The 24,141-nt window shown below is 39.4% G+C and overlaps 2 protein-coding genes across 8 annotated transcripts in view; one reads left to right on the top strand and one right to left on the bottom strand.

Moving 5' to 3' along the window:
- Positions 1–24,141, bottom strand: part of LOC148404021 (uncharacterized) — a 107,452-nt gene that overhangs the window by 74,065 nt on the left and 9,246 nt on the right. For 6 of the 7 annotated variants that reach the window (XM_088379328.1, XM_088379321.1, XM_088379351.1 and 3 more), the window contains exon 3: positions 15,254–15,315. The gene's annotated coding sequence lies outside the window, so the exon portion shown is untranslated. Of the gene's footprint in view, positions 1–15,253; positions 15,316–18,611; positions 18,755–24,141 lie in introns of those variants that run through there. The other variant, XM_088379359.1, reaches the window with a different exon arrangement.
- The window catches only part of frmpd3 (FERM and PDZ domain containing 3), a 36,433-nt gene that overhangs the window by 3,668 nt on the left and 8,624 nt on the right, over positions 1–24,141 (top strand). Inside the window, exons 2-10 of the mRNA XM_088379307.1 lie at positions 16,407–16,519; positions 16,659–16,813; positions 16,926–17,028; positions 17,297–17,342; positions 18,233–18,337; positions 20,277–20,384; positions 21,332–21,463; positions 22,300–22,419; positions 22,941–23,077. Coding sequence (XP_088235433.1) covers positions 16,407–16,519; positions 16,659–16,813; positions 16,926–17,028; positions 17,297–17,342; positions 18,233–18,337; positions 20,277–20,384; positions 21,332–21,463; positions 22,300–22,419; positions 22,941–23,077 — 1,019 coding nt within the window. The remainder of the gene's footprint in view (positions 1–16,406; positions 16,520–16,658; positions 16,814–16,925; positions 17,029–17,296; positions 17,343–18,232; positions 18,338–20,276; positions 20,385–21,331; positions 21,464–22,299; positions 22,420–22,940; positions 23,078–24,141) is intronic.

Here is a 24,141-nt window from a genome sequence, read left to right as displayed (position 1 = left end):
TCCTTGAGCGCTCAGGGCCACAGATGCTGCAGTGTACACACAAAACAGTGTATCGCTCTCCACTTGTTGCCATGACGACACCTGTCCTGAAAAGTATGTAAATTTATTAATTTACTCCGCTGGTGTTTTTATTTTGGAAAAATGGGAGGTGGATATTTTATTATGTGGTTATGCTGCGTATGAATAGCGTGTAATGGTAGTCCTTCTCCGCCTTACTTGCATAACGCCACGCAGGAAAAGCTACACGGCGTGCAGCTCGGCTACTCAGCTTATGTTCATATGAGCGTATGTTTTTGCTCTCTTCTGCTTCGGCTCGAAGACTTTTTATCTGGGATGAATTATGCTGTAAATCTTTGTCTGACACTTTTTTGTTTTGTAGCGGAGTCAAACACGCATATTTGCCTGCCTGCGCGTGTGCGTCTGCCTTTGAGACACAAATGCTTTTTGGAGCATGAAATAAGCTTTCCTTGAAAGTGGTGACGGGTAGAGGAGCTGACGTCCCCATGCTATTTCTTAATTAAGTACACGCAGCCGTCATTTTTGAATTGTAAATGTCACCTCTGGGCGCCTAACTATCGTTCCGGTCTCTCCTCTTGGTTCTGGATGGAGCTGGTCAAGCAAAACGTTTGGGAGCTGTAACGCAGCACTCTGCTGCCATCTTAATCAGCCTTTGAAAGTGAAGGTCACGCTGTCTGGCCATCCACTGTGAAAATGCGAGAACTTTCTTCAAGTGGGAACATTGGAAAACCTGCTTCTTCTGCACGGTTTATAATTGTTATGCACGCAGAAATTGTTTCTTTGTTGTTTCTGTCTCTGGCCTCCCTGTGTTGATCTGAATATAGTGTGTGTCTGTGTGTGTGCGTGCATGCGTAGATGCATGTGTGCATACTATTTTCTTTCTGACATTTTGGCTGGTCCAAACAAGGAACATTCCGTGATGAGCTTTTTTTTTTCTATGCATGCATGTTACATACTAGACTCTAATGAACTGAGCTCCAACGATCCTTTTGTTCGCACAGTTTTTGGCCAGACATAGTACAAACTGCATCTGGACTTCCTCTTACTGTCAAAAACAAAACACAAAAAATGAGAAATTGAAGTGGAGAGTGTATTGATGTGAGGGTTTTGGCCAAAAAAAAGAATGTTTTTTGAAGGGTGAAAGAAATAATTACATCAAGAGAAGGCCCTGCAGGTTGAAGAATTGTTTACATCAGTAACAAAACAAACAAAAATAAAACTCTCCCGCTGAAATAGTACGGACTGTATGACTTTATGTATTATTCATTGAAAATGGGAAGGAAACAGAAAATAACAAAACTGCCTGAGCTTGCAAAATTAACATAATTTTAAAAAATAAGGGAAAATACAACATAATCTGCATAATGCTTAATTCAAGTGTACCAAATGGAGGAGGTTCTTCCTTGGCCACTTCTTGATGCCCAACCATGGCAAGTAACATATAAAATGAATTTAATTCTTTACATTTAATGTTGAATTGCATGTCTTGATGTGTGTGAATGAGTTCTAGATGGAAAAAGCAGATGGAAAAACAAAGAAACAATTTTTGAGTGCATAACATTTATAAGCCATTGTATTTGTGTGCTCATTTTTTCAATGCAGTTTTAACAATTTTCAACGACAAATTCTAGAAGGGTGCTGCATGCGCCAAGAGAGAAATGCAATAAATATTAGAATTTTAGTGCAGCTATACTTCAACTTAATGTGCTGAGTTTGAGTTTTCAACAGTTTTATGGGGCAAATTCGGACTTTTTATCGTAAACATATTTTTTTGTGAATGATGCAGGAATGCTAACAACATTTCTGGCATCTTAAAGTGTTACTGTACTATGTACATTTTGGTGCTGATCCAAATTTGGATTGCTCGGTCTTGGCGGAGGTCTTCAGTCGACTGGGAGCCATGATACTCAGTCGTTTGAACAAGTAATTATGACTTGATGATTTCCAATCAACAAGTGTGAGACGAACCAGAAGATGAAGCAGTTTTTTTAGCAGTTTAACAAGAAGCTGCAGTATTTTTTTTTGCTGACAGGTTATGTTCTGTCGGTTCAGTTTTATGTCGTTTAGCTGCACCGCAATATCCCCATCAGCTCTGATAATGTCCTTTTTTCATTGGGACTCTGTAAGTCTGTTGGCTGTTCCTTTACACCTTAATTTTATCACCCCAAGTGGTTTATTAGCTCATAATCTGCCTTTCGGGACCTTTTGTTGGTTGGCTGTGTCTTTGTATCTTATAAGCACAGCAGAAAGAAAGATATTTTGTACTGTCTCATGAAGAACTAACCAAGGGTAGTGCAGTTTTATTATTTACAATATGTTCCATAATAGTACTATACGTAATGTTCTTGAAGAGTTTAATATTATCCAGGGCTAATATTATTGTATTTAACATTACCTTAACAACAATACTTTCAGGTTTATGTTATCTACATTTTATTTTTATCCATATTTTATTTCTATTCATCTACATCTAATTTATGAGTTGAACAGAAAACATGAATGGATTAGTGCTCGGACAGCACACATTTGATGACTATTGTATATACGGGTGATCATATCAGAGATTTTGTTTTTGAACTCAGTGTTAACACATAACTGAGTTTAAGTGCAAGAGGGAAAATCACAGTGGGAGAGCTTGTCATATTTGAAATTACTGGGGGTTCACAAATATTTTGCAGTGACGAACAGTAGGTAGTGATAGACTCTAGCGTTTTGATGTATGTACAAATTCGGGTCTCACCACTATCCAAGAACTGGAAGCTCATTGGTCAAACACAATTCCAGGATCTTGGTCAACTTTTGATTCGTCTAAATTTTGAAATATTTTACCTCTGTTTTTGTTTCTGTGTCAGAGATGTGTAAACCCTCACTGTGTCGCCATTATTTTAAACATACTTGACTATAGAGTGTTAAAAAAAATCAATTATAAAATAATTATAAAATAATTAATTATTGATGGAAAAATGAGAGTGGTTAAACACTAAGCGCATTATTTTCATAATCGTTGCAAATCTGGCACGGGGCATATCTTTGCACTGAGGTGGGTTAGACACGGTTTTGGTCATTTTGGAGTCAAACGCAGAGGGAGGTCTGCGCTCCTGTGGGAGTAGTCATAGCTAACTTAAAACATGGCCAATGTGGCTCCCTTTATTCCCTTCAAATATATTGCACAAGGCGCACACTAGAGTTTCAACATAAGCTTTTCTGCTACATGCCAGTGGGGAAAAACATCTGCCTTCAGGACTCTTTCCCAGCGATGTAAAATTTCTTTGAAAGAAAAAAAAAAGCCCATTCCTGTCTTGACTATTGCAAATATTCCCTAGTGGCAGACCACTTTTGTGCACTTTGAGACACTCATTGATCACTTCAAACGTTTGTGCAAAGTGTTTAGTATCACATCTCAGAAAAACCTTCTGATTCTCTCGGCATTTGCATTGGCTATCATGTATTTTCCAAGGCCTTCATACCGGGGTTATCACGCTCTGGTTGCTGAAAATCTGCTAACGTTATTGATTGCATTCCATTTAACGGGGAAAAAAAGCGCACCATTGCACTCTGATTCATCACAACTGGTAACAGAGCCATCGCTCAGTGGACCACCAATTGCAAAGGGAATAAGCGTCTCTCCACAGGTGCACACAATACAACAGATGTACTGTGTGAAGAAGCATTGGTGAATAACTCTCTGATGTGCTGTTTTACTCCTTTACAAGCAGGGGTCAGATTTGAACATAGAAAAAATATATAGGAATGCCCAGTTGTACAAATTATCATAGCCAAGTACATTGACCAAGTCAAAAATCCCAACTCAATCAATACCATCAACGACGTTGATGCGTTCAAACAATTGAAGAAATTGCAAGATACCAAGCACTTGGTCAGTGCTCGTAAGCAAATTTCACATTACATACAAGAACAAACACAAAGCCGAAAATCATACCTGCTTCAATGCAACGGGCAAGCTCTTTTAAATGTGCACAGAGCAGCGGGATGCATTTTGCTTGGCCCTCTCCTTCACCCAGAGAGCACTGAATGCATTAAAACTGGCAGCCAGCGAGCAGCCAAGCATATATTCATTTCCTACACTGACGGAGAATTCAGCAAACAATATATTACGGAGAGTCACACACACACACACCTCCTACAAATATCACACCAAAAACACGAGAATACTATTTATTAAGGAAATATAATGTCCCGCTTTATTGCGTTGTACAAGCAGATAAATGAGGTGCTGGCTACAAAAAATATATATAAATGATAAGTATCCTTGTTTACTCATTTATCTCGAGTACACTAAATTTACCACTCAAAAAACATAAATAGGCGTGTATACTTTTTTATGGATATTTATAAGTATTTTTTTACACTCATACACCTGTACATGGTATGCATTGCTTAATAAATTCAACCTATCAAAGTAGTTATTTCTCTATACCCTCTGGTAACCGTTATTATGATCTAGTCACATTTGTGCATGTTTTTAATGCTCTCAATAAAGTGTCACTATAAAACTAGATGGGTGAAAGTCGCCCTCTTTTTTTGTTTCGGCCAATATTGGTGTTTTAATTTTTTCACTGTTTTGGTCAAGCTCCTCCACTTGCAACTCTCTCGTTTTGAAGAGAGCGCCAGGAGGGTGGGTTGAGACAATTTGTTTTCTTTGACAAGTGATGTACAGTGACGAGCAGAATTAGATGACAGACAGGACAATGAGCCTGCTGCCAATCATACAACAAAATAAGACATGGCGTCTAACTTTGTGTGCAAATAAACTGGCCCAGATTTTACACTGACTTGATCAATTTGTGAGTAAATTGAAACAGGATGGTCAATATTTCAGTGTTCATACTTTTGTGATGTTTTTGTCTGGTGAGATTTTTCTCCAGAAGAATTGGTGCCTTGGCTCAATAAAGAATGGGAAACACGACTTATACAACACTTGGGTTGAAGAAAACATGCAGCAGCAGCAGCCTGACATCTGGGAAAGCCAGATGATTACACATGTGAATGAAGAAGCCACTTGATATTCTCCACACAGCCGCTAAAGCATACCAAGGAGCAGATAAGTTGCTGGTAGAAGAGGAAACTAAAAAGTGAAAAGGGCGAAAAATACTGCTTTAGCGACACCATGTATTTCAACAAATCTACCTCTCGTTGCGGTCACGATTTTAGTCTGGCAGCCCCCTTCAGAATACAAAAGATCATGCACAAGTGTACTAAACAAGCAGTTTCAAACCACTGGGCACTAAACCGGTAGCTGTCCATCAGACATTTGGTATTTCGCCACGCAGACAGAAGGGAAAATAAACCAGGCAGCATTTCAAATACAATATCAGCAGTCCTCAGTCTCAAGCATCAAGCCCGGTCTACAAAACATGCAATAAGAGGCTCAAAATTGAGACCAAAAAGCTGCTCAAAAAGTACTCAATAGTTTTTCTATTCCAAATAATCTTTGTGAAGAAAGGTTTTCTGCAATGACTGTGACCAAAACAAACCGAAATTACAGGGTTGTCTGTTACACACTTATGGTGTCATTGTCTCCGATTACTCTCAAATGGGACCGGCTCACTGAAGCGAAACAAGTGCGACGTGCTTACGAGTTAAAACAACTACATTCAGCATAATAGCAAATTGTGGTTTTAATCAACTGTTTGTATCAGTTTCTATGTCATTGTATCAAAAATATTGTCATTAGTGCGTAAAAGGTTGAAGTAGCCTGAACTAAACAATCGGAGCTGACACAACTACCCTGTGATGAATCGCTTTTAGATGGAGCGTAATCACAAGGACCTGTCGATAAATGCAAGCCAAGCAACCAGAAAGTGCATTCATGTTGAGGAATAAAGGACAAGGGAGATAAATGAGTAGAAAAACAAGTAGACAAATGTCCTTCAGTGTTAAAAGAGGTCGAAATAGGGGATTTTTTTTTTCTGGTGTGTTCACGCATTGTCGTCATTACCAATATTTACAGTAATTGTGAATCAAGTCAGCAAACATGCATCTCAAACACATTCCACAAACATGACAGCACTGATAATATACACTAATACCATGTAAATGAATGGAAAGCCATTTGGCGTGAATTCAATATCCTTGTTATCGACCTTGACTATAAACTAGTATGCTTGCACAGCTAAGACTACAGAAACAGAAAGACTACTATACCGTATGCAATTTAACTTTACAATCACTAAGCTACTGTGCTGCACTGGAAACACTACAAGGTCCAACAGGACCCTCCCAGTAGCCCCAAAATGCCCACAAACACTTGGTATCCTACTAGTTCAAGTTATGAGTGTGCCAAAGGCTATAAGAGAGACTGCTTTCTTTGATTGGCGGCAAATAGGCGGCTGTGTTCACGCCCATAACAGCGCAAACGACCCTTTTGTAAATGTGACGGTTTCTGCTTGTCCGTGAAATTACCAGCACCCAGCCTGACTCGCTTCTGTGCAGATTTACAATACGCCCCATGTCAGACTTGAACCAGTTATGAAAATAGAGCCCTTTGTGTAGAGAATCTATTAGTTTCACTTTTTGAAGTTAACTATTTAAATAGATTAGGTTTTCCATGATATTCCAATTCATGGGAAGACGAGGAAGTGGACGACCACTTTCCGGGGTGTCATTGGAGTGATGCCATGGAGTTGGGGGGGGGGGTGCGGATTTCTGCCGAAAGTAGGCGCCGGGGGTGTTTTGGAGGGCAGTGTTGCGTGGAGAATGAGTTTCACTGTCTGCCGTTAGACTGTCAGGAGAGAAGCTGCTTCACTGGAGGGTGACAGCAGAGAGACAGAGCCACTCTGTTACTGTCATGGACACTCTGGCTCTCTTCTGGCTTTTAGACAGGATGGTACGTCGTCTGGTGAGCACAGATGTTCAAGACCTCTTGGCAATATTTGCACCTTTCTGCATCGAGACACTTTGAATTGGAGGTGGTTTGGTTTTTGATTTATACGTTTGGAGGATGGGGCAGGTAACCAAAACAAGACTGAGTTTCTTCTTTCAGCTACAACATGTGGAGGATATACTACATTGTCCTGATGACAGGGAATGTGAAAATATCCTAACATTTGCTTCTTCATATTATTGTTCAGTATAGTAAATCGTATGCTTCGAAGTAATAAATGCCAGCACCATTCTTCACCACATATTATTTATGTCCGAGAAAGCCATGGTGCAGTGATTCAGGACAGCCTGCAGTCTCTATAAATGTTTTTTTTTTTTTTTTTAAATAAAAACAGCTCTATATGGATTTGAACTCTATATTAAATGGATGAGCTGCATTTTGACAGCCAAGAGACCTCAGCAACCAAGATCCTATTCAGAGAATGAGAATGTCAGAGCTGGGCATCTGTTTGTCCTAAATTGTTTATGTTGATCCCTCTAGACGACACTCTCGGACTGGAGTTGTTTTTCTGTGCAGAGCTATGAAGACCTCTATGTGAATGTTTATGGTGCAGCTCGGGTGCCATGCCTTATGCTATTGGACCCCAAGAACACAACTGCATTCAGGATTGTCTCTAAGGAAGAAATGCCATCTGTCCATTGATCCATTTTGATACCCTTACGTTTTTTTGGAGCCAACACAAATTGATCCCAGGATCTATTATTTTTGCTCGCAGCAATATTGGTAGAAAAGTGAACCTCAGTGCTGACTTGGTCTCGACTCGACACAAATCTTACTAAATCAAAAGTGGTTCATAAAATGCCAGCACATGGCAGAGACTGGGAGTGAGATTACGCTTGCTGACGACAGTGTCATGCTAATGAAATTTTTGCTATGTGTGCGTTTTTTGATTGAGCAAATATGCGGACTGTGCAGATTGCTTTGTGACTGATAAAGATAATAAAGTCTTAATGATAATGAAATCCCTTCCCATTTTGATCTGGTGATAAATATGACAGAATGTTGTAAAATGTGACTAATTTACATGTGAATGAACTAATATCGGGCAGATGATTTAAAAAAAAGTGATTACAGCATTTGTTTGAGGGCACATTCTGTTTAGCATGTCTTTAAAGTCAATAATAAAACAGCAGAGAGCAGCAACAAAAAATCAGGCTTTTGTTTGAAGGTAAAATTGGACGGCAATTAAAACAACGTCTGCCATTTATTTGTTCCCTGATAAATTTTAATTCCCGCATCATTTTTACATTTAGACCTTTTTACATAAGTGCAAATCTTCAGCACAATCAACAGTCCTGTTAAAGTCAAGATTGCTGAAATAATTATTTGCAGAGTCGAGGCCAAGTAGGTAGTGGGCACTCAAAAACTTCACTCTTACCACAATAACACGGCTATTTTAGAGAGGTTAAGCAGCTAGAGAAGGACAAGAATAGAAGATCATGCAGCGTGATGATCACATCAATAATACAGGGAAGAAAAGACCTGGGGCATTGACAGATAAGTCAAGTGCGACCTATTGACATTTTGGTCAGGTAGACCGGCCTTTCATCATTAGTCGAGGAGCAGATGGTGTCATCATCGTCTTCCTTGTAGGTCAAACTGGAAATATTATCATATCACTTGCACCTCATAAGATAGATATGTTTCGCCAGTGGTGATACTGAACCGGTGCAGGTTTTGTGCTATGCTACCAGATTAAGGTGGTGATGCTGAGGTGGGAAAGTTCTTTTGGGCTTTTTTTTTTTTTGTTGTACATATTTGAGCTGTGCAACAACTTCCATAGAGTGACTGAAAAACAAAACAAAACAACCATAACCTGAATTTGAATTAATTGGCTCTGAGATGGGAAACGGGACGTTTAAAAAAAGTCACGTGAGTTTGAGTGAGAGTGCTGTAAAATTTGTTGTCCAGTCTGGATGTTTTGTGGCCCGTACTTGTATAAAGTCCAACATACATAATATTGTATCGACAAATGTTTTTGGCTATTGTTGTGCTACAAGGTGCAATAAAAGTAATTAATATAGTCTGAAGACATATGTTTCTGTTTACTTTCTTGTTTTTCACTAAGGATGTGGCATGACAGTGTGCCCATTATCACCCCTATTCATTCATCTTTGTTTATTTACTAACAAAACAAGACTTAGAGAAAGGCTAAAGAGTTTTTGCAAGAAGCTCAGCTAAGGTCATGAGATGCTTTAACAAAATGTCGCCGTCAGGTCAATTACAGGGACATTGTTTTCTTCGTTTGCATTGGACACCGAATGGAATCGGTGCAAAAAAGAATAAGTGGGCCAGTGCAGGTGTTTTCCTTGCAGTTGTAAACTCTATTTCTGCAGAATTCATGTGCACTCCAAAACCTATTACCTTTTTTCATGTCCTTCTTTTGAGTTTCTTCTGATGCAACACAAAAAGATCAAATAGATGCACGAAATAAAAATTTAAAACAGAAAAGAAAACTCAAACAAGGAAGTACACATATTAGAATGTGTTTTTTGTTGTTGCTTTTATAACGTTTTACTGATCTTATTCCAGCACAAAATAGTCTTTTGCTTGTTTTAGTAACAATGCGTCTTCCGTTGTTTTTTTTCTACCTCTGTGTAAAATTGTGGTGCACCATTAAAATAAAGACAGACGGATATTCCAATTATTAAATCACTTCATTGTGCAAAATGTTCTAGTTGCTCCATTTGAGAAATTATAATGGCCATGTTTACAAAAACAAGTCGAAAACCTTGTTTAAAACAAAACATTTCAAATTTTGTGAGTCAACAAAGAATATGTATTACTTTAATTATCCTGTTTACATGTCTCAGAATACTGTCTGAGATTGCAGCAATGATAAGTAGAAAACACTATCACGTTGCAAAGCTCTTGGCTTTTTTAAACTGTGTCCTTTCTTGAATTGTTTTTATGCCTATGAGCAGCGACCTTGAGGGTCCTGAAAGACGCCTTATAAATAAAATATTCATTATTATTATTATATTATGAAGCTTTTATTCCTCCCTTAGTAATGTGTCAACTTGCTAAGTACTCACCATTCTGTGGATTTTGATTATCACAAAACAATGTTTACATGACAGTTTCTTGTTAAAAGTCAAAAACAGAATCAGAGTGTCTTTGTAAACAAGAAAATTAGTCACCATTTGCATGTCACGTAATGCAATCTGGTATGGCAACATGTTTATACTCAACAGCAACGCGGTGATCGGAAAATGGGAAAGTGTTGATTGTTTGACAAGTCACGAGACATGTTAATTAAGCCTCTAAAAACATACCTTCAAGGCAGCAAATTTTGTTTTGAGGGAAGCAATCAGATTGCCCAAGGAAGAGAGAAAACGATGGGGTGGAGAAATAATTACAGAGAAAAAGAACCAGAGGAGGCCATTTGTGTCAAGTAAGGCAGACATGGCGTCAGTTTATCCAGCAGATAAACAAGGAGCCTCACAGAAGCACATGACTGGCACTAGCAAAAATATTCCTATTTTAATGTATTCTTCACATTGTTGATTCCGCAAGTAGCCAACCTTTAGCGCACAGGTGTCAAACTCATTTTTTGTTGCGGGCCATGTCGGAGTTATGGATTCCCTCTTGGGGCCATTAATGACTTAAATAGAAATGTAAGTGTGTAGATATTATTACATACACACAACCAAATTTTCCAATTTATTTTGAAATTGGGATTATAACAACAAATGTTGCAATATCTCACTGTTATTAAAAGGAAGGAATCAGAAGTTTTGGTATTTTAACAAGAAACATTGAGTTGACACTCGGGATTTTAATTGTGCGGGCCACATAAAATGATGTGGTGGGCCGAATCTAGCCCCAAGGCCTTGAGTTTGACACCTGTGCTTTAGAGTTTCTTGACAGCAAACAGAAAGGTGAAGCCAGTAGTTAGTTTGCCAGAATGACATATCCGCTTTTGGGGTCGGGTTCAAGAGGCCTGATGTGTGAAAGGCATCATCTTTGTCCAAAGGCTCATTTTACCGAGGAGATAATCGCCTATCCTCTTTCATCATGTTAAAAGGATTTTTGCAGATTCGGGGATTTTCTCCATGATGCAAAATGTTGGCAACCTTTTTTATTGCCCACAGAGGACTTCTCTGTGAACGGATGGAACACATTGATATGCAACACGGGTTTCAGAAAAATGTTTGCCTGATGCGACACAATATTTTATTTGTTAGTGGCAACTCGTGATTTAAATAAAATAACTAAACTGTATTTAGGGCTGCAACTAACGAACTTTTTTGACAATCGATTACTCTGCCAATAAATCGATTAACCAGGAAAAAAAATTCCAGACCTTTTTTTAAAGGATATTATTTCAAATAGTGTAGAAAATGCACACAACCTAAATTAATTAGCATTCATTTACTGGTTTGGTCTAACATTTCAGGAAATACGCAAAAATGTTGATCATTGTCTTTAAACAATGATTTATCAAAATTACTTAGCGATTAATTTGTTAATTGAAGAGTTGTCGATTAATTGATTAAACAGTGCACCTCTAAATTTAGTATCATAGTATTTATATTTATCTATTACTATTAATATTTGTTCAATTTGTGCAGCACAATGTACTAATGATTAGCACGTCTGCCTCAAGGTTTGGTGCTTCACAGTCTCAAAGTCTTGCAATTGACAATGTAACTTCTTCCAGACTGATATATATTCAATCAATTTTTCATTTGTTCTTGAAGTTGATGATCCAAATCGTTAAAGTGCAATTAACATGCAAAATAAATAAATAAATAAACAAGGAAGGAACCAAAAGGCTATTTACAGAACTCTTTGCAGTTTTGTGACATTTAAAGAAAAGTTTGCTTCATTTGTGATGTCATTGAGAGCACTCCTGGGGGAAATTACACTCTCCTCAGTATCGCCTTTCCACCGTGAATTGTTCGTGCGTCCCACCATTACAGCCCAGTCTCGCAACGTAATTGAGGTTACTGTCTCTCTGGATGTATTCCAGATCAAGAAATTAAATCTGGAGACCTTGACCGGTGTCCTCTCGAACATCAAATAAAATCTCGTTCCTCTAATTGCTTACAGTTTGTAATTACACGACTTACACCTTCTGAATTTGACGTGATTAATTCCATATTACTACAATTCAAGTGAGCCTTTTCTGTTCATATGACAAGTGCGTAAATGACTCCGAAAGCAACAGTATGGAGCCATTGGCTGGCAATAACTGATTTTCTCTCAGAAAATTCACAAAACAGAATTAATAAACTTCATCCAAACAAAGCTTTAGTCAACTAAAGTGGAGCATCCGATGTAGTGGATCCGCTGGACACAATCGATTCTGTAACTTAGCTTCCCAAGTTATTGTTGTACAATGTGAAATCTTGAAAAAATGATTTTTCTTCTGACTTCTTAGCCGTACGCATGATGTTTTAAATAACATTGCCGAGTGTCATTCTAGGGTAAAGAAAAATGACCCACCACAGCATTAAAAGTATAAAAGCACTCATCCTTTGAAGATGGCCTGACAGAGCCCTAAATGCAGTCATGGAGGTCACAAAAGCTAAATAGTTTAAACGCTACTGAGCTAAGGTCTGACAAGATTTGCAGTTGTCTTGCGCGACCTTGTGAATATTTATGGTTTCAAATACAACTTTTGGTTGACTTTGAGCATCATTTGTGTCCCCAGATTTAAGTTGGACTCCAAATTGGACTATAATAGTGTTCTGATCGCCTTTTACAACAGCCAGATAGCGAGAATGTATTTCCTCCAAGTGTCAACAATGGCCAAATTCTTATTTTCTTCACAATAGGCCCAATGCAGCTTTCTGCAATTTGTATTCATAATAGCAAAAATGTCCCTCAGCTTCGAGCCTTTTCACTCCTCATACAAGCATCAGCAGCTATGGGTGGTTGCCCTCCACTTAATGATGCCATTTTATCCACAGAAAGCTTCCACTATGAACGTTTGACATCATTTCCTCAGTCCTTCACAGACATTTATGTCGTTTTGATTCTAACCTTACCTTCAACTGCAGTTATGTGAAAACAGGAAGATGTCCTTTAACAGCGACTCTAAAAAGCATTGTTGTGTTTGCTCGCTGTGCATTTATGGTTTGGCCCTATGATATTTATATTTAGGAAGGTCTCACTGCAGTCAAATAGAAATGTAACTTTGGTTGAGGGGTTAATGTAACCAAATACTGAGCCAATTAGCAGTTTCACTGCAGTCAGGATGATAGTCTAGTGCAGTGATTCCCATCCACTGTACCGTGAGAGATCATTAGGTGTGCTGTGGGAAATGAACCAATTTCACTGAAATGGTCTGAAAATCTTTCATCTACGGTATCTATGCCAGCAACAGGCAGAGTAATTAAATGTTTTTCCACTAAGTGCCATTCCTGTAGGTACAACTTATCTGTGTGTACTACCTGTTTCCATGCAGGTTCAGGCAACACCATTATTTTTGCTTTGGTTTTAACTATACAGGCAGCAAATAAAGTATGTGAATAAACTACGATGAGCTCATTATTTAACTATAATGCTGGTATTTGGCAAAATGGAAAAAAATAACTGTTTGTTGAGCCATTAACATTGCATTGTTAAAGAGAGCAAGCCACTTTTAAAACTTTCTAGAGTATGGTCAGAAATTTTTTAAATAAAATTTGGACATGAGTGGTCATTGTCCCATACTTCCATGCATTTTCTCTGTATACTGGGGCTTTTCGCTCAGCTAAGAAATATATACATTAGCTACTGTAAATTGAATGAGAACGTCAACGGTTGTTTGTCTAAATGTCTGAAGTGTCACCCGTCTCTCGTCAAAGTCAACTGGGATAGGCTCCTGCTCACCCGCCATCTGATGAGGGCAAAAGCCAGAGAAAATGGAAAGATGACAGCCTATGGGGGATGCTATTTTTAGCCGATACCTTCACTATACAATCCCATAGTGTTTATTGTTGTTTTGTAAAACAGATTGATTAACGGACTCACAAACTGAGTGACTGATTAATGCAGCCTGTGGAGTCACCTTGTCACAGTCACCACTGATCAAATATTCTACACTGCTGTTATTATTTTGGATATGCAATGTGAAAGCTAATGATGATAAAACTCTCATCCCTGGAAGAAGTTAGTGAAGGTCATTACAAAATCAAATAAAAAGTTTTTTTGTTACCTGACCCAATGGCTATGGGAAGCAGTTGCAGCCTGGTACGCTAGGGGGCAGAGTGTGAATCAAGTGCCCTGACTTGTGAGCCCAAGGGGACACTGAAATCTGGCCACATCTGCTACTTAGGATCACAAAGCAGCTGGCCAGCTCCCCCTAAGATGCAGCCATCACATCGCTATTCTCATCCACCCACGAGCTTCAATGAGCTAGACTGAGAGCTGTAGTCATAGCAACGGGCAGACCTGCTGATGCCCTTGGGGATCATTTCTTGACAGAGTTCCTCGGTGTCCTCCCTTTTGGCATTTGCACGACGCTGCAATTGCCGGGTAGATGTTTGCCTCAGTGTCCCCTGATACCCTTCATTGCTATCTCACTTTTTCTCAAAAGTCAGTAATTTTAATTCATGTAAGCAGTTTATAGGCACAAAGCAATGTTCCTTTATTTCTGCATTGGTTTGTTTAGAGGAATATCTCTTCAGGAAGTAGATGTAAATTTTTTGTTAGCGTGGCAATGGCCTTTTACATTGACTTTAGCATTAGCCTTGATGGTATTATTAAAACTAATCATGTCTTGTATTTAAATATACAATTAGCGTAATTAATTTTGCGATGTGTTTAATTCTACGGTTAACTCCATGAGGGGTGTCGTTAAATAGTTTAAAGCACGCACTCAGGGAGGGCAGAATCACATAAATTCTCAAATAACATGCTAATTTCAGGGTACTTTCATAATGTCGGAAATTTACAAACACAGATACTGCTGGAGTGCTCTAATTGCGGAAGGACCTTGTTGAAGATCATACAAACATACAGATTTGCTTAAATTCAGGGATAAATCTAGACTGGAAAGAACATTTTGAATGTGAGGAAATCTTATCTCATGCAAAGACAGTGAAGTATGGGTTTCTATAAATATTTGTGTCTCAAGAGAGTTACATGGGTTATAAATGAGGTAGATCAAGTAAAGAACCCTGAGGTACACCTTTAAAAAGTGGTAACAGTTCTGAGAGAAGAACCTGCACGCTCAGAGAGCTTGCTCCCCGGAGCATTACCAAGTTCTCAGAGTGGCCTACTCCTAACGAGGACTAGCAGTGTAAAAAAATAGGTGGACGGATGGATTTAGCTTAGGTTTCATACATCCGAGATTTGTCCAAGATGCTACTGACATTCACAGTGACAAATGACACACACCTGATGCCTGGGCAACCTTGGCACCTCCTCGAAGACCTGCCAGATGGGTGTCCCTCCACAACCTGGAGAGGGGAGCAGATGGCGATTAAAACTCATTAGCGGGACGGAGAGAAAAGGGCAAAGACATGTAGGTAGACGTGCACTTCCAAAAAGCCTACCTAAGGATGTAATAATAGACGGTGGATAATAGATGAGGGCAAGTCTTTAAGGCGGAAAAAAAAAATCATTTTTCTGCGACAGTACCAGCTGGCAACATTTGTCACTACTGTTCACCTCAAATTCCGACAGATGAATGTCGAATAGTTTATTATCTACTTAGACTTTTTTTTAAATACATTGTTTAATGGATTTCTCATCATGTGCATGGGATTAAAAATAAAGTTATCAGAGATAAATGGTCTCTTATGAGACACAAGGTAGATATCCGTTATGCGCCACCGAAATTATAGATGAGCCATGTCCCTTGTAAGCCACTGTTAGCACAAACTACAAGTGATAAGAATTTAAATCAATAAACTATTGACCAAAGGACTCAGCCTCCAGTTAGTGACAGTTTGTTGTCTGCCTGTGGCACTCACAAAAGTGTTTGCTCTTGCATCCATGCATAATGACTAACTGAGCAATCTTGACATAGTCTTTCTCTTCTCCCCATTTTAAAACATTAACGTCACAGGCGGTTTCATCTCGAACCAAGTCAGATACTAAAATGCTTATGTAATTCCGTCGCATTTCCATCACTTTGTTTGTGACATTTTCCTGCCATAGAAAATCCCATTCCACACACACAGTCGGCACAGTCTAACAGTAATCTCGCTCTTACTTCCTCCCACGCAGGCATCTGTAAAAGGGAACTGGTGGTTCACAACAGTGGCAGGGATACTATTGGTTGATTCTGTGCTTAATACTTTTTTTTGCATTCTCTCGTCTTATGTCCTTGATAAGAGCAAGTCAGGTCTCACATGTCTGATGCTTCAATTATGTATCAAAGGGAAATCTGTACATTTTTACTTCTTGCAGAACATGATTTTGTGATACATGCTCACAATCATCTTGTTCATTCTTCATACTAGATTGCTTCATCATGTAACAAGTCGGAGGTTTAGCAAAAAGAGAAAGAGGTGCAATTTCATTTTTGATGTCCATATATCCACAGGTGAATGATTTGGAAAAAGAGTGTGGCCTTTGCAGTGCAAACCCATCCCATGCTGCTCCCTCCTCTCAGGGGATGGCCGAGGTCCAGGATGGACACATATACGCCTGTGACAGGTATTCAGTGATACTTCAGTAGAGCTTTATTTAAGACCTAGTATCAATCAACTAATCGACTTGATCAATGCTTGCAACAGCTTCTTATACTATTTGTCAAGCCTTCTCCAAAATGGTGTGTGTGTTATGCATTTTTTAGCTCTGCAATGTTAGAGGAGAGCCAAGATGGTATGGACAGTTGTACCCTAAGTCCTGCCACAGCTAGACAGGTCACCATCCAGCGGCACCCGACTCAAGGCTTCGGCTTCATTGCAGGCAGCCAGAGGCCTGTCATTGTACGCTCCGTCTCTGCTGGTGAGTGCGTATGAGGAGGACTAATAAAAGGAGCGACGGTTGGTTATGTAAGACGACATCAATTGAAGTGTTTAACTTCATATGCTGCTTGTGTGCTGCCATCTATCCACAGACGGACCTTCCTTTGGTAAGCTTCTCCCCGGAGATCAGATCTTGGCCATTAACGAGGAGACGGTGAGCGACGCGCCCCGAGAGAGAGTCATAGACCTTGTAAGGTAGCATCCTTTACTGTCCCGGGGGGAGGGAGGGTGGGAATGTTTAAGGCCAGGGGAGCAAGTGTGAGTGAGGCCAAATGAAAAGTAACAGGGAACACAGGTACAAAGAGGGTGGCCCAAAAGAGACTCAATGTTTCCTGGTGTGACGGATGCATGACCACATGAACACATAATGGTGGAAATAGCAGAAAGAAAGTGGCTAAGCTCTCCAAACGCTGTGCTGCACGTGGCGTTACCTAACCCACTCTACTCTCTTGTCTCCCCATAGACGCTGCAAAGACACGATTGTTCTCACTGTGCTGCAGCCTCATCAGGTGCGTACAAGTACTTTGTGCTCGTCATTTCTTTTCACGCGTGTCTTAACAAGCCCGCCCACACATTTGGTGCTTAATTATTAGAGTACTGGTAATTTCTCTTCTAGTAACGCTGTCTACAAAGCTCCAGGTCGTTCGTTAAAAGCATCTATCCATCACGGGGGAATGTAATTTGCTGAATAAACTGCGCATTTTGAGCTGGTGAAATGACAAGGTCAAAATGCAGATGGGTGTTCAAAGTTGAAAGTTTCATCTTATTTTAAGTTGTGGTGATGCACAAAGCATGTACCGTATGTTCCGGACTATAAGGCGCACCTAAAAACCTAAAATTTTCTCAAAAGCCGACAGTGCACCTTATAGTCCGGTGCGCCTTATCTATGGACCAAATTCCTAAATTTAAACTGGCCCGAAGCATTGTGTCATGAAATCAATCATAAGTGGCCCGCTGAAGACTATGAATCATGAATCAAAAAGACTATGGATCATTATTTTGTGATTATAAAGTAATTTGTTGCGTCTGAACTTGAAATAAAAAAGATAAAATGGCGAATGATTTGATTTGGATTAAAAATCTGACATGATGCATTAATGGTGCGCCTTATAGTCCAGTGCGCCTTTTATCAGGACAAAGTTTTAAAATGGGCCATTCATTGAAGGTGCGCCTTATAGTCCGGTGCGCCTTATAGTCTGGAAAAAGAATTTCTTCTTTTACTTCGATATGTACATTTCGATGTGTTGAACAAATGGAGCACCTTTGGTTTGAAGGGTACGCCCTGAGTCGGTCGCCATCAATAATATAACAAAAACAAAAGAATTGACCTTGCCGTATGACTTTCTCATCTCTTCCATGGCTACGGACAACTGTACTTTCTCTTTTTACCTTCCCACAGTCACCTAAATCTGCCTTCATAAGTGCAGCCAAAAAGGCCCGTCTGCGAACTAACCCGCCTAAAGTGCGATTTTCAGAACAAGTGTCCATCAGTGATCCAGACTCAGTGAGTTTTTGCATCTCTCTGACACTTATTGTTGCCCTTTCCCTCAATCTCCCAAAGCTCATTTCTCTTGTTTGATCCGCAAATATCCTCTCTCAAGCCACTCTTCACAAAATAATGTATGTGTGCGTGCGTGTGTGTGTGTGCGTCTGTGCGTGCGTGTGTGTTTGTGTAACAAAGAGAATGCTTTTGGGTGAAAAGTTTAGCCTCGAATAAATTGCTTTTCAGTTTAAAATTCTCAGTTGAGCAACCATAAGTTCAAAGTCAGCTCACTTGCCTTGTGGTCATCGTTCATCGTGTGAATGTTGTGCGACAAGTATTGTCACACTCGTGCCATTGTGCGTGGAAAATGATGACAATTATTTTCTCGCCGGCCATACCATCGCTCACTAGATTTCAATGCAAACGTCAAAATGGATGGCGTGCAATCAGTTCAAGAACTTATTGGCTTTACTCTCATTTCAAAGCGCTGATGTCACCACATGTCTGGGGTGGGATTTGTGGATTGCTATTATATGCTGTCATGACCCTTCATTATAGTCCTCGATTAATTGTGAGTCAGTGACAGCGTATCTCAACACTCTCAATTTACTGAGGAATTTTTTTTCTAACTGTGCAGAAAACATCATGGCAGTTCTTATGTTGCCACGTTTCTCAAAAAAGTAAATCGATCTACAGCATGCCTTGTTTTTGGTAGACTTTTCAAATTGGGCACAGAGGATTGAGTTTCTTATCACTGGGATCCAACAGATTTGTAATACTTTGTTGAGCAGGCGACGTGAACTTTAATCATAGCTGTTCAGCCTGATCATAAGAGCATCGTGCAAATGTCAGTTTCTTTAATTACACCTTGAGACCACGACTGTCAATTAAAAAAAAAAAAAGGTTTCCTGGATCTCTTTCTTACTTAAACTAATTGTCTGCTTCTCTTGAGAATCGATCAGAGTTGATCCAAAGTTAAACAACGTGGAAAGGCGTTTCCGTGATTGGTGCAACAACAAGGCAAGACAGTTGGAGATTAATCTTTGCCTCCACTGATGAGAACACAAGCTGATATTGACAAGTTAAAAGCTCAGTGTTGACAAAGAAGGAGACAGATGAGGCAAAAGAATGTAGTTTCTCATCACACTCCAATATACCGTTAACTAGAATGAGAGTGCAGGTCTATTTTAAGACAACATTCATTTGGATTAGCATTTTTCCCCCCCTTGGCCCATGTCTCGGATGTTGGCCTGATTGTATGAAAAGATTGGAAAACTATTTGGCACGTTTCGGGACTCTTCATTCTCCTCACTATCTGAATTATATTGAAATCTGTAGGCTACTGAAGATGCTCGGAACAAGAACAACAGCTGGTAATGTGACGACTTGCATTAAGGCAAAACAGGCAACTGTTGAGGACTCAGATTGCTATGTCAGATGCATTGTTGAATTAAAATCAACAAACTGTCATGCATTAAGTTTGGATTTTGTTCTTACAAACCAAAACATGAGATTTAAAAAGGTTTGTTTTGATGTAAAGCGATTATCTTTAAAAAAAAACAACAACAACAACTCTAGAGTCTGACGCGCATTAAGAAACCTTACCATCTGTAGGTCTTTTATGGCTTCATAATCACGACTAAATCATACCTTAAAAACCCTCCTGTGAGATGAAAAAAAAAAAAGATGAGAGGGAAGTAGGATTCTAAACACCTTGCAGGAAGAATGGACTGCAGCGTAATTCAAAACTTTCCTTCAAACAAATGCTTTGAGTAAAAGCACAAAGCCTGGCTCCCCCACTGTGCTTCCACTCACACAAATCTGTCTTCTATCTGATCCTGCAATGTATTTATGTACGCAAGACATACTGACCGTAACGCCTGCTGAATTTCTTACTGCAAGCGAGCACAACTAACATCAAGAGCAAGCCAATACCATTGTTTCCTTCCATCTCTTTCAGACAATGCTGAAGGACGACTCCTTGCTACTCATACCCAATGTGCTGAAGGTGTTTTTAGAGAATGGACAGATTAAGTCTTTTACCTTTGATAGCCGAACAACTGTGAGGGTAAGTAAGCTGCAGTATGTAACATAATTTAGACTCGAGTCTAACGACCCTTAGCAAAACAATTTATTTATTGCACGTGCTGACCACATGATAGGATCTCAGGAACCCCTCTGGTTTTGAGTCGTCCACGTTTCCCATAACTAAAACTCTCAATGTGATTAATAACCTGAAGCAATAAATGAGTTCGGTCAGGCTCTGTCATTCTCTTTGAAAAATGTGACAAGATCTCTGAACAGACTCATTATATTGACTCCATTAGATTTCATGGATCTGAGAGAAAGGGGGGGGGGGGGGGGTCCTGAAACTGCTTTTACATTAAAAGAGAGATGAAAACTGTCTCCGTCAGCCTGATTAAATGGAATTTCAGCATAATAGCAAGGCGCGGATCAATAAAGAAAACTGCGGATTAAATCAATGGTGCACCAGAATGCACTGTCGCATGGACTTAGCTTTCCTGCAGCATTCGAGGCCACAATTTTGTAGCCCACTTGATTGGTGGACTTTTTCCTCATTTACGGAAAACCCTCCAAGTTCCTACAGTAAAACTGCTTGCCCTTGCTTTTAAGAGATAGCGATTGCTCACGATTAGAACAAGAGCAGGAGCCAAACTACATTAACATGTCAGTGCTACAAGATCTCTCATCTAATAAAACTAAACATCACCCATTGAAACCAAGAACAAAAGTTTGACCGCAACACTCAAGTATTTAGTATGTACTCACTGTGCAGAATGGAGAATATATACAGAAAGTCTCCATTGCTCAAAATGACAGATATGACACTGAAGTATAGGATGAGGAAGGACCCATCACGCTGATATCACTATGACAAATTGGTACGAATAAAAATACAGTGTAACCATATATCAAAGTATTTGTTGCAATACTTCTATGCTGCAATATTTATTTATTTTTTTATCTAATCGGTTCCCATTGCTTTCCATCCAGGATGTGATCTCTTCGCTGCAGGACCGCCTGTCACTGCGCTACATTGAGCATTTTGCCCTCGTGCTGGAGGGTGGTGGTCTCGACCAGAGTCAAAAGTTATTACTGCTGCAGGAGAACCAACCCTTGACGCACGTAAATACAACATGTGTAAAACATAATGATAATAATTAATTTAAATACAGCAGAACATACAGTCAAGTCAAGCATAAGCTATTCCGTGATGCTTGTTGACTTCCAAATTGTCAATTTTCCTTTCAGCGGTCATGTAAAATTGCTTATATTTTTGTGTTGGTAATGTTTAATTATTTTGATTATTCTCAATTATCAGACAAGCGATGGGAACCACTGTTAAGCACAGCAGCCAATATAAAGTAAAGCTGCTCACTCTTTGACAATGCCAGATAAGACCCATACAGCCTATGAGTTTGTTCAACTTCAATTAAATTAATTTGACTCTTCCGTGTGCTGCCGTGGCTTCTATTTCTGGTTATGTGGTAATCATCACACGTTTCCTTATTCCTTATAAGTACAATGGCCTCATGCGTTAGCCACACACCTAGCCCGTAAATAAACAGAGTGCAGCTGAACTTTTAGTTAAATGATTAAAAAAATATAGTATGGTACAAACACAAAATGTGTCTGTGGCCCTTAAAAATGTGCTGCTATTTACTTTTAAATTCATTAAATCTGTTTCTCTTTACATGCAACCCGAGCAATGAGATTTTTTTGATTTTCTTTCTTGATTATTCCCAAAAATGAACTGTGAACCAAAAATGATGTGCCCTCTGAGGGCAAGCATAACAAGGATGAAAACAATTTTGACACCCCTACTATAGCCATTCACTGAGCAGAAGTCACAAAAGAAATTCCTGACAACCCATATGACATCACACACGATCATGTTTTGAACGGTTTGATTTTTTAATCTGTGAAAATACGACTAAGAGTTCTATTCTGTCTTTCTCCAGGTGGTGCATAGAACCTATTTCCAAGGAATGAAGTGTCTGTTTCGTATCTGCTTCTTCCCGAAGGACCCAGCAGACCTGTTGAGACGGGACCCTGCTGCATTTGAATACCTCTACATTCAGGTAAAGCACTGGATGTGAGGGGGATCAAATGATTCAGTATAAGAACGCTATTGGGGAGGGAGCTGTCCCAACCAAGAGCAGGCTGTTCGATGAGAGCCCGGACAGTTATATTGCCCAGGTATTGATGGTTTCAAAGAGTTCATCCTCAATCAAATGCTTCTTTTTTCACTCATATTGAGGGATCATCTTGGTTTACTCATTTTGAAAGATCATACTGAAACAAATATTGCTCTACTTCTGAGCAAATTGTGCAAATCAACTCACAAACATTACACTGCCCTATTGGACATGTTCTTGTTCCAATAAATGAGTTGATCTTGGCTGATTTTAGCAAATGCATGTTCTGACAAGTCAGACCTAAGACTATCATACTTTATTAACATGATGATCAATTTGGATGATTTCGCAATTAGTACTTAGACTTAAACTAATGTCATGACTCAGACAAAGGTCCCTGTGTTTAATGGTGCTGTTTGGTGCAATTAGCAATGTTCTAAGAATCACATGTCATGTCCTCACAGAATCGTAATGATGTAATCAAAGAGCGCTTTGGCATGGACTGGAAGTCTGACATTACGTTGCGATTGGCCGCTCTCCATATCTACATCACTGTGTCCTCAGCAAGGCCCAATCAAAAGATCTCTCTGAAGCACGTAGAGTAAGTTCACCCAAGTTATTAACATTGCAACACTATTCACAATGCTCCGCTTTTTCCATATTTTATGATATAGCCTCATTCCAAAATGGAATAAATGCTTTTTTTCCCCTCACTACCACATATTGACATAATGAGAATGGGGGAAAAAAATGTTTTGTACGTTTATTAAAACGAAGAAACAAATAAATCACATTTACCTAAGTAGTTACAGCTTTTGCCGCTAAGCTTAACACTGAGCTCAAGTGCATCATGTTTCTACTGATCATCCTAGACAAGTTCCTCCAGTTTAATTGGGAGATGATTTGGAAATTCACCCACCTGTCGATGTATATAAGGTCCCACACTTGGTATGTCAGAGCACAAACCAAGCATGAGGTCAAAGGGGGTTGCTGTGGAATTCTGAGACTGTATGGTCTCAATGTAAAGACATCCTGGATGACCTCGGAGTGGGGCACACAGCCAAGACAACAAAGTGGTTTCAGGACAATTCAGTGACTGTTCTTGAGTGGCCCTGCCAGAGCCCCAACCCGAGTCTAATCGAACATCTCTGGAGGGATTTAAAAATGCAACTGGCAGTGCACCAACGCTTTCATTGAACCTGATGAAGCCTTAGAAGTGCGTCATTATGGGAAGTTGTGTGTAGGACTCTTGAAGAAAAAAATTATCTCTTCCAGTTTGGGTTGAGGCTGTAACAATAAAGTGAACCGTTATTAAAAATCTATTGTCTAGTTAATAAAAGTTTCATGCTAGTAAAAGTTTGCCACTAGAAGATGTTTTTCCATCATTTAAAATAGAATCGTTTCAAAGGCCGATCTGCCTACATGAATGTATTACATTCATTTTGCCAAGAAATGCATCACTTTCACTTCTAGTTTTTTAATTCATTCTTTAAAATCTCAACCGAGCACGTAATTAGCTTGTGCAATCAACCAATCTGGCTGTAATAAGATAACACCGACGACGGAGGCTGGAAGCGAGCCTCGGTGACATTTTCACTTAACTTCCCGCTCAGGCTCTGCTTGGTCATTCTATTCTTGTGTTTATTTATCTTGTATTCATCCAAA

This window comes from Syngnathus floridae, chromosome 1 (assembly GCF_059516105.1).
Source record: "Syngnathus floridae isolate MCC-2025c chromosome 1, RoL_Sflo_1.0, whole genome shotgun sequence".
Classification (NCBI taxonomy): Eukaryota; Metazoa; Chordata; class Actinopteri; order Syngnathiformes; family Syngnathidae; genus Syngnathus; species Syngnathus floridae.
The sequence above is the reverse complement of the archived record's forward strand: the minus strand, read 5'-3'. Positions and strand labels throughout refer to the sequence as shown.